The sequence below is a fragment of the Hemiscyllium ocellatum genome, chromosome 19, assembly GCF_020745735.1.
Source record: "Hemiscyllium ocellatum isolate sHemOce1 chromosome 19, sHemOce1.pat.X.cur, whole genome shotgun sequence".
Lineage (NCBI taxonomy): Eukaryota > Metazoa > Chordata > Chondrichthyes > Orectolobiformes > Hemiscylliidae > Hemiscyllium > Hemiscyllium ocellatum.
Window position 1 is genome coordinate 20,436,852 of NC_083419.1, and position 13,365 is coordinate 20,450,216.

The following is a 13,365-nucleotide window of genomic DNA, read 5'->3' on the forward strand; positions in this document are numbered from 1 at the left end:
AGGGAGTGGTCTTTGCTGAACGCTGATAGGGGAGGGGAGGGAAATATGCGGAACGCTGATAGGGGAGGGGGGGAAATAATCTGTTTCTGTTCCCCAACACTTCTGCAGACAATTTTTTGTGGAAAATAACCACCTCCGGGCACTCCCCTATAAAGTAAATCCAGTATTACATGACAATGTGTTATTCTTTTTGTTTTAATCCAGCCTCCTCAATGGTCGAGTTCATGCCCTTTAGCAGAAGAGTGAACTGTGGTTGAGGAAACTGCTGTCTTTCCTCAGCCTGGTTGAAGTGTGCGGACTGTACAACACGCTGGTTTAAGTTGGTGCCGCAGGCTGTCTGTAGACGCCACCCAGCGGCCGCTGTTTGGGAATCATCCCCAAGAGTTGCTGAAGGTTCCCGGGAAGTTCTGTTTCTTTCTTCAGGTGAAACTGGGTTATTAACACCCCCACTAACTTCCAACATCGCCCCGCCGCACCACTCCCCACGTATACTTCCCGTGGATATGTCAATTTTTAACCCCGGGAGGAATTGGAATTTCAAACTGAGGCTGTGCCACACTCTAACAGGGGTCTTAACTCCATAAGTACGTTAATAGAAAATGTCATTATATAATTGAACATAGTCTACCCAGATACGGAATTATATGATGTGGAGGTGCCGTTGTTGGACTGGGGTGGACAATGTGTCACACGACACCAGGTAATCGTCCAACAGGTTTATTTGAAATCACAACCTGTGATGTGCGACATCTGACCTGGTCAACTAACGTATATCGTACACTTAATAACATATAATACCTTTGTTGATAGCCCCACTCCCCAATTATAAATAATAGGTTTCCTCCCGCCTCTTTCGTCCATTTCTATGATGTCCAGGTCTGTACCTTACCTGTCTGCACTGTTATATTTGCCGATAGCCCGTCAGTAAGCGACACAATCAAGAGCCGGTGTAGTCTGCCCGCCTCCAGCTCGTTCACCTCACACTCGAAGGCAGCTCCGCTGGACAGAGCGGGGTTGCAGCTCTCCACCCAGGACTGGTTCCGTATGTAAGCCACGCTGAAGTTGCAGGCGCTCCCCGGGCTGCTCCACACCAGGTGGACGGTACCCCCGGTCTGTCTGATACCAGTCATGTTCACCGCACATCTCTCAGCCTCCACAATCCCATACTGGAATGAAAAGTAAAACACACACACAAACAAAGCAATTAATCCAACCTTTCCTTCCAGCGCACAGCGTGGGCGAACTTCAGAAATGGTTTGTAAATGTCCCTGTGCTAGTACAGCATTGAATAATTCTGACAAAACAAAACGATAGGTTTTGGAAACTTTTTCTTTTGCATTCATCAAAATTACATTGTTGTTCCCTTTCACATTTGGCAATTTTTACAAATATCCTGAAGAGGAAAAAGTTACGCGTGCCTCCTTTTCCCGTAAACACATCTTTTTCCAAACGTGCATGGTTCAGTGGATTGAGAAACAAGTGGGTGACTGAGTACGAGACCAACAAAGAAAAAACGCAATTGTAGTTTAATTTCACCTTAGAACTGCAAGTGTTGTTATGTTTTAGTTCCAAAAATTAACAGGCGTGTCTGCTGACGATCACCTGGATATTAAAGAGGTTTGGCAGGTACCTTTACCAGAACTCACCTTGAACAGACAGAATGCCATCCATAACAACATGGACTCTGTTTCAGGTCTCAGCATTGCGTGTGTGGTTCTTATCCACCGGTCCTCCCGGACTAATAGGTATATTATAATCAATACTGTACAGATCTGTGAGTGACAATCTCTACAGCGACCGGTGAGCTTTCCAAACCAGCACTGTCACACAATCCAAATTCTTGAGGGAGTTCTGTGTTGCAGAGAGAGAGAGAGAGAGACACCTGTTGACCGCAGAGAGACGGAGAAACTCCTCGATGTGCTCCCCAAGTATTCCCGAGGTTAGTTTATCTCTCTTGCGATGGGGTCTACTCGAGCACTCCGCTGGAGTAAGGCGGGTAGCAGTGGGATCGGCTGGAATCTGTGGCGTTAGGCTGGAGCGGGCTCCCAGTGTACAGGGAGACGGTGTGAACTGTGGGCTGGAGTTTCCACCCTGCCATCCTGACCCAGTCACTCAACTGAACCGTTTCCATTGACTTCCTCAATTAAGAGTGAATTTCCTCAGCTCTTTCCAAAGTATTAATCCAGGTTTGGGACTTAATTTTCAGAATCCCTACGGCCTCGCTTCGAAAAGTGCAAATCCTCCCGGCATCTACTCTTGGAGTTTCCGAGTTGTGAAAGGCAGCCCTCAAACATACCCTCCACTCTCGCGTCCCCTCCCCCAACTCCCTCCTCCTGACTCCACTGACCCTCCCAGCGCCTTCACTCAGACCTACTCTCACTTTTTTCGGGGGATAATCTGTTTATTTTCTTTACCTCTCGTGGACGAGCCGCCTTTCCCTTCCCCGCCTCTCCGTCAAACTTTGTACACTCGCTCGACCCACCGTTCGGACTCCGCACTTTATTCACCTTTAGTTCCTTGAGCCGCTTCCTGTGTACAGAATTAAACCGTATCTCCATCTCCTCCCCACGCCCCGATTTTCTATCCTTCAGTCCTTTTGCTATCAATCGTTTATCTCTCTCCTCAGGCTGTCCTTCTTATAATCTCCCAGTCCCACTCTGTCCAGTTCTTAAAAGCAAGCAGTGAGGATACTGGAGACCTGAACATGCACTTATTTATTCCAATTCTTAAAGCTGAATTTCCCTCTCTCTTTGATTTTATGAACCACTTTATTCTGTTTCTCTTCCTTTGCTTCTATTCTCCCTTAATGTTGCATAATTTGTGTGTTTTTGATTTACCACCAATCTTTTCCCTTGTCCTTTTTGAATCCACTGCACTGTTTAGTCACTTCCTAGGCTTATTGGTACTGTCTAGTTTTGTTTTCCGTTGTCAGTGCCTGCCAGTTTTCAAATGCTGGCTGTTCTCGGTGTCTGTTCTAAAATGCAGGCTTTGCATTATACTCTGCAACTGTATTGTCCAGCCGCCAAGTGAAAGGGTCACCTTTGTTTCATGTTCACAGAAATGAGAATTTTAAATCGCGGGACTCCAACAAAGTGCAGTTTCACATTGACATTCAAGCCCACCGCCAACCCCCCCGAACTGCTCGATTGTGTTTAGCTCGATAAAAGTAAATTGTTTAGATATTCTCCACAAGTCAATTATTCACAGAAGGCAGTTAACAATAGAGCGGCAGCGTTTGCACTGTTCTGGGAGAGGAAAGTGCGGATGTCAGGCAATGGGAGGGCCAGGATGTGCTTTAATAGTCAGCCCGGCTTCGTCCATATACTTACCCGGCGCTTCCTGTCATTTTTCTAACTTTGATTCGAGCCTTTATCAGGAGGAAAGGGCTTTGCAGAACTTTTTGTCTCGCAAGAATCTGAACTTGCACATAACCCGCCGAGTTATTTACAACAGACTGCCAAAAGGCAAACAATAAGGTCATGTGGCGCACTCCTTTCTCTTGGTCCTGTCGCCTCTCTCTCTCTCTGACACACACACAAAACTGAAGTTAAAAATCACACAACACCAGGTTATAGTCCAACAGGTTCAATTGCAAGCACACGAGCTTTCGGAGTGCCGCTCCTTCATCAGCTAGTGTGCTTCTAATTAAACCTGTTGGTCTATAACCTGGTGTTGTGTGATTTTTTAACTTTGTACACCCCAGTTCAACACCGGCACCTCCAAATCATTACACACAACCTGGACTGCTTGTGTTTTAAACGCTATACTCTCAAGTTCTGAACTTCACCTTGTTACAAGCAGCCAACCTCGCCTTGACTTTAACTGGCCCCTCCCCAGATTTCTGTCAATAAATCAGTTTTACATTTCAGGGTCTCCTTCTCCTGGAGGGAGAAATGCATTGAAACTGATCTAATAATTTATTTGATTATCTAAGAAGGTTTGACTGAAAGTTGTACAATAGACTTATATTTCAGGAACTGTTAGTTCCACAATTGAGCATCAACAGAAACCAACGGATGAACGTTTTCTTCTGAATCTTAGGATCTGTGCATAAGCCACAATGTAATTTCTTTCAGATACGTTGAAATGTAGAGAGGGTGTAGTTCTGTACCTCACGGATCGAACAACAGGAACACAACTCACGCAATAAATATCAAATTCTGACATTTGGGCCATCATACCTGCTCCTTGAAACATCTAACTAATAAATCGCACTGCCTTCTCGCCAAAGCTCTGCAAATTCTCCAACTCACATCATTAACAGGAAATGTCATTGGAATTTTGCTTGTTTCTAGCGTGTTGGATTTAATCGTGCTGTATATATACCAATAATTTATCATTTCCCGTTCAGGTTACTAATCTGATCGCAGCACCACCATTTCCATCAGCTCGGCATTCATAGAGTCATAGAGATGGACAGCATGGAAACAGACCCTTCCGTCCAACCCATCCATGTCGACCAGATATCCCAACCCAATCTAGTCCCACCTGTCAGCACCCGGCCCATATCCCTCCAAACCCTTCCTATACCCATCCAAATGCCTCTTAAATGTTGCAATTGTACCAGCCTCCATCACTTCCTCTGGCAGCTCTTTCCATATACGTACCACCCTCTGCATGAAAAAGTTGCCTCGTAGGACTCTTTTATATCTTTCCCCTCTCACCCTAAACCTATGCCCTCTAGCTTTGGACTCCCCGACCCCAGGGAAAAGACTTTACCTATTTACCCGATCCATGCCCCTTATAATTTTGTAAACCTCTATAAGATCACCCCTCAGCCTCCGACTCTGCAGGGAAAACAGTCCCAGCCTGTTCAGTCTCTCCCTATAGTTCAAATCCTCCATCCCTGGCAACATCCTTGTAAATCTTTTCTGAACCCATTCAAGTTTCACAACATCTTTCCGATAGGAAGGAGACCAGAATTGCATGTAATATTCTAACGGTGGCCTAACCAATGTCCTGTATAGCCGCAACATGATCTCCCCACTCCTATACTCAATACTCTCACCAATAAAAGAAAGTATACCAAGTGCCTTCTTCACTATCCTATCTACCTGCGACTCCACTTTCAAGGAGCTATGAACCTGCACTCTAAGGTCTCTTTGTTCAGCAACACTCCCTAGGACCTGACCATTTAGTGTATAAGTCCTGCTAAAATTTGCTTTCCCAAAATGCAGCACCTCGCATTTATCTGAATTAAACTCCATCTGCCACTTCTCAGCTCATTGGCCATCTGGTCCAGACCCTGCTGTAATCTGAGGTAACCCTCTTCGCTGTCCACTACACCTTCAATCTGCAAACTTACTAACTGTACCTCATCTGTTTGAATCCAAATCATCTATGTAAATGACAAAAAGTAGAGGACCCAGCACCGATCCTTGTGGCACTCCACTGGTCACAGGCCTCCAGTCTGAAAAACAATCCTCCAGCACCACCACTTTCTGTCTTCTACCTTTGAGCCAGATCTATAACCAAATGGCTAGTTTAGATTACTTACAATGTGGAAACAGGCCCTTCGGCCCAATAAGTCTATACCAACCCGCTGAAGCACAACGCACCCAGACCCATTCCTCTACATTTACCCCTTCACCTAACACTACAGACAATTTAGCATGGCCAATTCACCTAACCTGCACATTTTTGGACTGTGGAAGAAACCAGAGCACCCAGAGGAAACCTGTGCAGATACGGGGAGAATGTGCAAACTCCACACACTCAGTCACCTAAGGCAGGAATTGAACCCGGGTCTCTGGGGCAGCAGCACTAACCACTGTGCCACCCAGTTTTTCCTGTATTCTGTGAGATCTAATCTTGCTAATCAGTCTCCCATGGGGAACCTTGCCGAATGCCTTACTGAAGTACATAGACATGACATCTACTGCTCTGCCCTCATCAGTCCTCCTTGTTACTTCTTCAAAAAATTCGATCAAATTTGTGAGACATGATTTCCCACGCACAAAACAATGTTGACTATCGCTAATCAGTCCTTGCCTTTCCAAATACATGTACATCCTGTCCCTCAGGATTTTCTCCAACAACTTGCCCACCATCGACGTCAGGCTCACTGGTTTATAGTTCCCTGACTTGTCCTTTTCACCCTTCTTAAACAGTGGCATCACATTAGCCAACCTCCAGTCTTCAGGCACCTCACCTGTGACTATCGACGATGCAAATATCTCAGCAAGAGGCTCACCAATCACTTTCCTAGCTTCCCACAGAGCTCTAGGGTACACCTGATCAGGTCCTGGGGATTTATCCACTTTCATACGTTTCAAGACATCCAGCGCTTCCTCCTCTGTATTCCTTCTTTCCTCTCTTCTTTCCATGAGACAGTATTTATCAGTCAGATGCTGCAATTCTTTTATAATGCCCAATCCCTTAATAGTGCCCAAGTCAAGGGTCTGTTACATATTGTCCCATGGAGAAAAAAAAGGATGCTGGAAGTCTGAAACAAAAACAAAAACTGCTAGCGTAGCTCAGAGAGTCTGGCAGCATCGGAGGAGAGAAAGCAAAGTCAACGTTTGGGCTTCAGTGACCAGTTCTGAAGAAGGGTCACAAGACCCAAAATATTGACTCCTTTTTCTCCTATAGATGCTGCCAGACCTGCTGACTTTGTCCAACATTTCCTGTTTTTGTTTCAAACCATCTCAGAAGGTGCCACAATATGAATGCATTTTATTTTAGATTGTGCTCCATTTTGAAATGCCGTCCATAGGTAGTCAATGCAATCTGTTTTTAAACCCTTTTACAATCTAGTTCAGTTATATTTTTACATTTTCTTACATTTCTTGGATGCCTTCATTTTTAGTTCCTCAAACACTCAGCAGCAATTATATATGTCACTGTACTCCCTGGTGTCTTTTTCATCATAGGCAATTTCACATTAGTAGAAGGCAGATATTTTAAAAAGGCAAATTTGCTTTCAAATTAGTATTTGTAAATGATTAGATACATTGGTAGGTTGTTATAATAACACTTTGTTCTCCTGCTTGTTATAGTAAACTGTAAACAAGATTAATTAATCTAAATAAATAACCATACAATAGTTAGTTCTTGTATTCCTGAATTAATAACCGAAGGCCAAAACAATAATCCATATTAAAAAATTCAAATTCTACTGTTAACCTGAGGTCATTTTTAACCATGCAGGGAGAAAGGATGGTATCAGAAATTGTTTTAAAGCAGTCAAATTGATGCAAGACCCTAATGGTCCAACTGGTTCAGTAATGCCCTTTACAGAAGGAAACTTGGTATCCATACCTGATCCCCCACCACCACCATTGACACTTAACTGCCCCTGAAGTCATCTACTGCTGCAAATGTGTTGCTGGTCAAAGCACAGCAGGCCAGGCAGCATCTCAGGAATAGAGAATTCGACGTTTCGAGCATAAGCCCTTCATCAGGAATAAGAGAGAGAGAGCCAAGCAGGCTGAGATAAAAGGTAGGGAGGAGGGACTAGGGGGAGGGGCGATGGAGGTGGGATAGGTGGAAGGAGGTCAAGGTGAGGGTGATAGGCCGGAGTGGGGTGGGGGCGGAGAGGTCAGGAAGAGGATTGCAGGTTAGGAGGGCGGTGCTGAGTTGAGGGAACCGACTGAGACAAGGTGGGGGGAGGGGAAACGAGGAAGCTGGAGAAATCTGAATTCATACCTTGTGGTTGGAGGGTTCCCAGGCGGAAGATGAGGCGCTCCTCCTCCAGCCGTCGTGTAGTTGTGTTCTGCCGGTGGAGGAGTCCAAGGACCTGCATGTCCTCGGTGGAGTGGGAGGGGGAGTTAAAGTGTTGAGCCACGGGGTGATTGGGTTGGTTGGTTCGGGTGGCCCAGAGGTGTTCTCTGAAGCGTTCCGCAAGTAAGCGGCCTGTCTCACCAATATAGAGGAGGCCACATCGGGTGCAGCGGATGCAATAGATGATGTGTGTGGAGGTACAGGTGAACTTGTGGCGGATATGGAAGGATCCCTTGGGGCCTTGGAGGGAAGTGAGTGTGGAGGTGTGGGCGCAAGTTTTACATTTCCTGCGGTTGCAGGGGACGGTGCCGGGGGGGGAGGTTGGGTTGGTGGGGGGTGTGGATCTGACAAGGGAGTCACGAAGGGAGTGGTCCTTGCGGAACGCTGATAGGGGAGGGGAGGGAAATATATCCTTGGTGGTGGGGTCCGTTTGGAGGTGGCGGAAATGGCGGCGGATAATACGTTGTATGCGCAGGTTGGTGGGGTGGTAGGTGAGAACCAGTGGGGTTCTGTCTTGGTGGCGGTTGGAGGAGCGGGGCTCAAGGGCGGAGGAGCGGGAAGTGGAGGAGATGCGGTGGAGGGCATCGTCAATCACGTCTGGGGGGAATCTGCGGTCCTTGAAGAAGGAGGCCATCTGGGCTGTGCGGTGTTGGAATTGGTCCTCCTGGGAGCAGATGCGGCGGAGACGAAGGAATTGGGAATATGGGATGGCGTTTTTACAGGGGGCAGGGTGGGAGGAGGTGTAGTCCAGGTAGCTGTGGGAGTCAGTCGGTTTATAATAGATGTCTGTGTTGAGTCGGTCGCCCGAGATAGAAATGGAAAGGTCTAGGAAGGGGAGGGAGGAGTCTGAGACAGTCCAGGTGAATTTCAGGTCGGGATGGAAGGTGTTAGTAAAGTTGATGAACTGTTCAACCTCCTCGTGGGAGCACGAGGCAGCGCCGATACAGTCATCGATGTAGCGGAGGAAAAAGTGGGGGGTGGTGCCAGTGTAGTTGCGGAAGATGGACTGTTCCACATATCCTACGAAGAGGCAGGCATAGCTGGGGCCCATGCGGGTGCCCATGGCAACTCCTTTAGTTTGGAGGAAGTGGGAGGATTGAAAAGAGAAGTTATTCAGGGTGAGGACCAGTTCAGTCAGTCGAAGGAGGGTGTCAGTGGAAGGGTACTGGTTAGTGCGGCGGGAAAGGAAGAAGCGGAGGGCTTTGAGTCCTTCGTGATGGGGGATGGAGGTGTACAGGGACTGGATGTCCATAGTGAAAATAAGGCGTTGGGGACCGGGGAAGCGAAAATCCTGGAGGAGGTGGAGGGCGTGGGTGGTGTCCCGAACGTAGGTGGGGAGTTCTTGGACTAAAGGGGACAGGACCGTGTCGAGGTATTGGGAGATGAGTTCGGTGGCTTGAACTAAAGGGGACAGGACCGTGTCGAGGTATTGGGACTTGGACTAAAGGGGACAGGACCGTGTCGAGGTATTGGGACTTGGACTAAAGGGGACAGGACCGTGTCGAGGTATTGGGAAGTCATCTAGAAAACTCTGGAATTGTTGAAGCATTAGGTTCACTATCAGCTATGTACCAGTCAGGCTGGGCAAAAAAACACCAGCCTTGTCAGTCACACCTAAATTTTGAGAATGAAAAAAATACATTTCCTGCCATGAATTACAACTGTATATTCCATAAAAGGAATATATTAGTGTTATAACCAACACTTATAAAACTAAAAAAAAACACCAATTTTGTAAGATTCCTTTCAAGTAAAAGAGTTAGTGAGGAAATAATTTTTTTTACAGTTTCAATTTTTCTGCTCATATGATCATGTCATTGAATGGAAAAGCTGCTGCAAAATGAAATGTACCACAAATCTAAATGTCCAAAGCTTTCTCATTTCCTGAGAATTATAGAACTTACAGCACAAAGGAATACACTAAGTTCAATGCACTATGCCAACCCTCTGAAATACCCATCCGTTTATAAACTTCTGAAAATCAGATTTCAAATTTATTTTTTTTGGAACAGTAACATGACTAAATAGAAAGATGATAGCATAGTGGTAGTATCAGTGGATTAGTAGTCCAGTAGCCCAGGCCAATACTCTGGGAGTGTGGAATCAAATTCCATTGTGGCAGCTAATGGGATTTCTGGTTCAGTCAGTAAATCTGCAATATATAACTAGACTCAAGTAATAGTGACTATTAATGCTCTGTTGCAAAGAAAATCTGCCATCTTTACTTGGTTTAGCCGACTTGTGACTCCAGACCCACAGTACCGTGGTTGACTGTTCTTTGAAATGGCCTAGCAAGCCAATCAGTTCAAAGGAAATTAGAGATAAAGAACAATGTGCCAGCAATGCCCACATTCCATTAAACTACAAAAAAAGGACAAATTTTAAATTGATTATTTAATACATTTGTGACTTAGCTCAGTTGATTGCATTCTATTCTCTGATTTGGAAAGTCAAAGATCACTCCAAAAGGTTGGAGTACCTTAGAGAGCCATTGATTGAGTTCTGCCTTGTTAGATGTAGCAATCTTCAGAAGAGACATTAAAGGCGATAAGACTTTGGAGGTGTAGTGGACAGTGAAGAAGGTTACCTTAGATTACAACTGGATCTTGATCAGATGGGCCAATGGGCTGAGAAGTGGCAAATGCAGTTTAATTCACTTAAATGCGAGGTGCTGCATTTTTGGAATGTAAATCTTAGCAGCACTTATACACTTAATGGTAAGGTCCTAGGGCATGTTGCTGAACAAAGAGACCGTGGAGGCCAGGTTCATAGCTCCTTGAAAGTGGAGTCGCAGGTAAATAGGATAGTGAAGAAGGCATTTGGTATGCTTTCTTTTATTGGTCAGAGTATTGAGTACAGGAGTTGGGCGGTCGTGTTGCGGCTGTGCATTGGTTAGGCCACTGTTGGAATACTGCCTGCAATTCTGGTCTCCTTCCTATCGGAAAGATGTTGTGAAACTTGAATGGGTTCAGAAATGATTTTCAAGGGTGTTGTCAAAGTTGGTAGATTTGAGCTATGGGGAGAGGCTGAACAGGCTGGGGCTGTTTTCCCTGGAGCGTTGGAGGCTGAGGAGTGACCTTATAGATGTTTACAAAATTATGAGGGGCGTGGATAGGATAAATAGACAAAGTCTTTTCCCTGGGTTGGGGGAGTCCAGAACTAGAGGGTGAGAGGGAAAAGATATAAAAGGGACCTAAGGGTTAACTTTTTCACCCAGAGGGTGGTACATGTATGGAATGAGCTGCCAGAGGAAGTGGTGGAGGCTGGTACAATTGCAACATTTAAAAGGTATCTGGATGGGTATATGAATAGGAAGGGTTTGGAGGGTTATAGGCCAGGTGCTGACAGGTGGGACTAGATTGGGTTGTGATATCTGGTCATCATGGACAGGTTGAACCGAAGGGTCTGCTTCCATGCTGTACATCTCTATGACTCTATGACTTATTTGCCTGATTAGATAGATAGAAAAGATTCCATGGCATTACTTGAAGAAGAACATTGAGTTCTTGCAATATTCTGGCCAACATTCCTGTCTTAACTGATGCCAAAAATGTATTAATTTATCATTGATTTCATTTGTTCTTTGTGGAACCTTATTCCTTTTAAACCGGTTGTTGCATTTGTCTACAACACGACTACATAAATAATTAATTACTTTGGGAATTCTTTGGGATAGGAGTGTTTTTCTTATCAGCTTATCTTCTCTGAATTGAGACAACATCCTGGTTGGTTTGGACTGAGTAACAATTCTATTTTATTTTGATATCTTTCAGAAGTATGTTTGGCATTTTTGGATCACTCGTAGAATTACAATATTCAATTTATAAGGCTTTTTAATCCTGCATGGAAATGTTTAGAATGTAAAGTATATTTACTAATGTCTGTCACTGTTTCCTTTCAACTTAAAAAAACAATATTTATTGCTTTAATTTACTTGTCAACTGGCTTTCACTTAAGTACTTCCAAATTGGAATAGTTCATGATATTGTTTATCGTATGTCAGATAAATATTTGCACTCGGTTGTCAGCAGATATTTTTCTTTTACTAAAAGCAAGGACTTGTCTGTTGGTTTGCTTATGTGCTGTACATCAATAAGAATTTTAAACATTTTAAGGTGAACATTAGCGGTGATCTGAATTGAAACCAGTATAATTGTATAAATGTATCAAAAGTAGTCTGACATTTGTTATTATTTCTTATTGTGGAAAGATACTTAATTCACATCAAGTCAGTAATGACTATCATAATTTATGTAAGCATGTTTCATGTGTTTTTACATCATACACATTTTAATACATAATCTACAGCACACCATTTATATGATTATGTAAGTAAAGCACATTGAAACATACTTTGTTCAGATGTGCCAAAATATCTGAATTAAATCCCTCAATTTTGATACATGCTACAATATTGAAAGGGACAACACAGAGTGTCTGCTTTCCTTTCAGGGTGACCAGATTTATGATAGAATAATTGTTAACAGTTGTCTAAATTATGGATACAGTTTTAAATTCAATTTGTTGCAGTGTTACTCTATATTCTAGTTTCCTCCAAAATTGTTATTTTTCAGTTTTTTTTATTTATTCACAGGATCAGGGTGTTGTTGGTTTGACCAGAATTTATTGCCCATCCCAGATGGCAGTTAAGAGTCAACCACATATGTAAGTCAGATGAGGTATAGTTGACAGTTTCCTTTCCTAAAAGATATTAGTGAATCAGATGGGGATCCCCCCAACAATAGACAATGGCTTTATGATCATCATTAAACACTTAATTCCACATTTTTATTGTAATCAAATTCCACCAACTGCAACACTGGGATTTGAACCCAGAACATTAGCTGGATAGCTGGATTAACAATCCAGCAATAATGCCACCAGGCCATCACCTCCCCACAGGTAGTTCAAAAAGTTAGAAAGTTCTGGGGAAGAACAATACAAAAACTGTTAAACAGCAAACTGGAATCCTACGGTGTTACACAGCAGCAGTAATTCTTATGATAATAATTGTTGCAATCGTTGTTGCTACTACTGATGAAAAATACTTCCACCAGATCATACTCTCAGCTAAATAATGAAATTCTAGGATATTTACCAGTTTTTGCGAATCATTAACCTGAACATTAATGCTACCAGTGGACTATGGCTTTTGTTAAAGCTGCAAACAGAGGAAGAGTAAAAGTAGCAGGAGCAGAAGCAGGAGGAGGTTGTCTTTAGTTGCTGGGGCGATTGATACAATCTAGCCTAGTAGGAGAGAATTGTCCTGACACCCTTTCCAGGCAGAAGTTTTATCATTCTGCGTATAACAGAGGAGCACTGTATGAACAAGTAGATTATGGCACTCGCCAACTGATGTCTGAATGGTTGAAGATGTCTTCTTTAATATGAATTGCTTTAGTTATAGCAATAAACAGAATAGAATTGAACATTTTTTTTGACCAGAAGACTCTAAAAGTGCAGGGAAAAGTATTACAGTTAACCAATGATGAATAAGATGGATAGCTAAATTTTATTTTTATACACATGAATGGACATTAAATTTAGCAAAAAAACCCTTATCAAAAGCTATTGTCAATTTGATAAATCGTCAATAATAGAGGCATTGTGAACTCTGCCCATGTTGCCAGTTGAGAATTCACC

The 13,365-nt window shown here is 43.8% G+C and overlaps 1 protein-coding gene across 4 annotated transcripts in view; it reads right to left on the reverse strand.

The window, feature by feature from the left end:
- ptprb (protein tyrosine phosphatase receptor type b) overlaps positions 1 to 13,365 on the reverse strand; it is a 114,899-nt gene that overhangs the window by 74,519 nt on the left and 27,015 nt on the right. For 2 of the 4 annotated variants that reach the window (XM_060839738.1, XM_060839742.1), the window contains exon 4: positions 890 to 1,166. In XM_060839738.1, the coding sequence (XP_060695721.1) occupies positions 890 to 1,166 (277 nt within the window). Of the gene's footprint in view, positions 1 to 889; positions 1,167 to 1,646; positions 2,299 to 2,414; positions 2,739 to 13,365 lie in introns of those variants that run through there. The other 2 variants (XM_060839739.1, XM_060839740.1) reach the window with 2 other exon arrangements.